The 1,329-nt window shown below is 52.1% G+C and overlaps 1 protein-coding gene across 1 annotated transcript; it reads right to left on the reverse strand.

Annotated features, from left to right (window-relative positions):
• Positions 1 to 478: 478 nt before the first annotated feature.
• LOC127348894 (non-specific lipid-transfer protein C6-like) lies at positions 479 to 934 on the reverse strand. The gene has a single exon (XM_051374756.1). The coding sequence runs from the start codon at positions 932 to 934 to the stop codon at positions 482 to 484; it is 453 nt and encodes a 150-aa protein (XP_051230716.1). The 3' UTR covers positions 479 to 481.
• Positions 935 to 1,329: the final 395 nt, after the last annotated feature.

Consider the following 1,329-nt stretch of genomic DNA (forward strand, 5'->3'; position numbering starts at 1 on the left):
ACTGAGCCGGCGGATTGGATCTTGAAATTGACGAAGTCACCACAGGCGCCTCGCTGTCGACGGGAACGTCGCCTCCCACTGAATGAATATTCCGCCTTTATGAGACACACAGATGTCAAACCTGAGATTTGAACTCTGGTGGGCTAGGGGTACAACCACCCTCCTAACCACCCAACCTCAGGTTGGTTCTCTACTATGCCCAGGGTTTGATAGCTAGTATTACATCGTTGCTTTCTTGAGTCGAATCTCCAACTAATATGGAGTATTCATCATATAAGTTTCATTCATATATATGCATGCTTCGTCGATTGACTTCAAAGAGGTACTATTGCAGCTGACCGATAACCTTCGATCCCTGCCTTCTCGAGTATTGACTGTTATGAAGCTGCAGAAAAACAAAGACAAAAGAACTAGTGAATTTGCTAGAAGACTAGCTATACGTAAGAGAAACTTTGCATGGTCTGCTTATTACCTGGATGGATCAGGCCGACGGCGCCGGGCAAACGTACAGCGGCGGCACCTCACGGCCGTTGGCGCAGGTGTCCATGATGTCCTGTGGCAGGGAGAGGCCGCAGAGGTCGCCGATGAGGGAGAATGCGCGGTCGTTGGGGATGTCGACGCCGATGGCACGCTCGAGGGTGTGGTTGACGATGTGGCAGAGGCACGCCGCCTGGTCCTGGATGATGCCGCCCATACCCTCGCAGCACCCCTGCGGCGCCTCCGACATACCAGCGTCCTTGAAGAAGGCCAGGCACGGGCTCAGCGCCAGAAGCGATCCCACGCACGTCGCCGACGCGTCCTGCCTCGCCGGCCAAATCTTCTTAGGGAGGGGCTCCGACGACGCGATGTTCTTCGCCGCGTCGGCCGCCGTGGCGATGACGAGGGCCAGCAGGAGGAGGAGCGCGGCGGTGCAGGCCTTGTTGGACGACGCCATTCTAGTTGTTGGCTACGATCGGAGGGATTAACTAAGCACGTAGGATTATTGAGTTGGCTTGTGATGCCTGTGTGGGTTTAGAGATGCTCGCGGATTCATCTATTTATAAGGCAGAATGTGCAACCATCGATCTGTTAGTTTGTTTAACGTTCCGATCTTACGCGCCACACGAAGATGGTGTGAATTGCCGCGATCAAAGCATTTTCTAACTCTGTATTTCCGTCTTAACTACTACTACTACTACTACTACTACTACTTCACATTTTCTGGTTCAGTTAACACCAAGAACTTGAAGACGACTAAAAAGGGAAGCGGACCACATATGTTTAGCTGTTGAGCTTAAGGGGGTGTCTGGTATCAGAACACTACTGATTAATTGCTGGCTTGCTGGTCAC

Source organism: Lolium perenne, chromosome 4, assembly GCF_019359855.2.
Source record: "Lolium perenne isolate Kyuss_39 chromosome 4, Kyuss_2.0, whole genome shotgun sequence".
NCBI lineage: Eukaryota > Viridiplantae > Streptophyta > Magnoliopsida > Poales > Poaceae > Lolium > Lolium perenne.

Bases quoted from the DNA above. Each gene is read 5' to 3' on its own strand.
- LOC127348894 (XM_051374756.1), bottom strand. From the start codon at position 934: ATGGCGTCGTCCAACAAGGCCTGCACCGCCGCGCTCCTCCTCCTGCTG.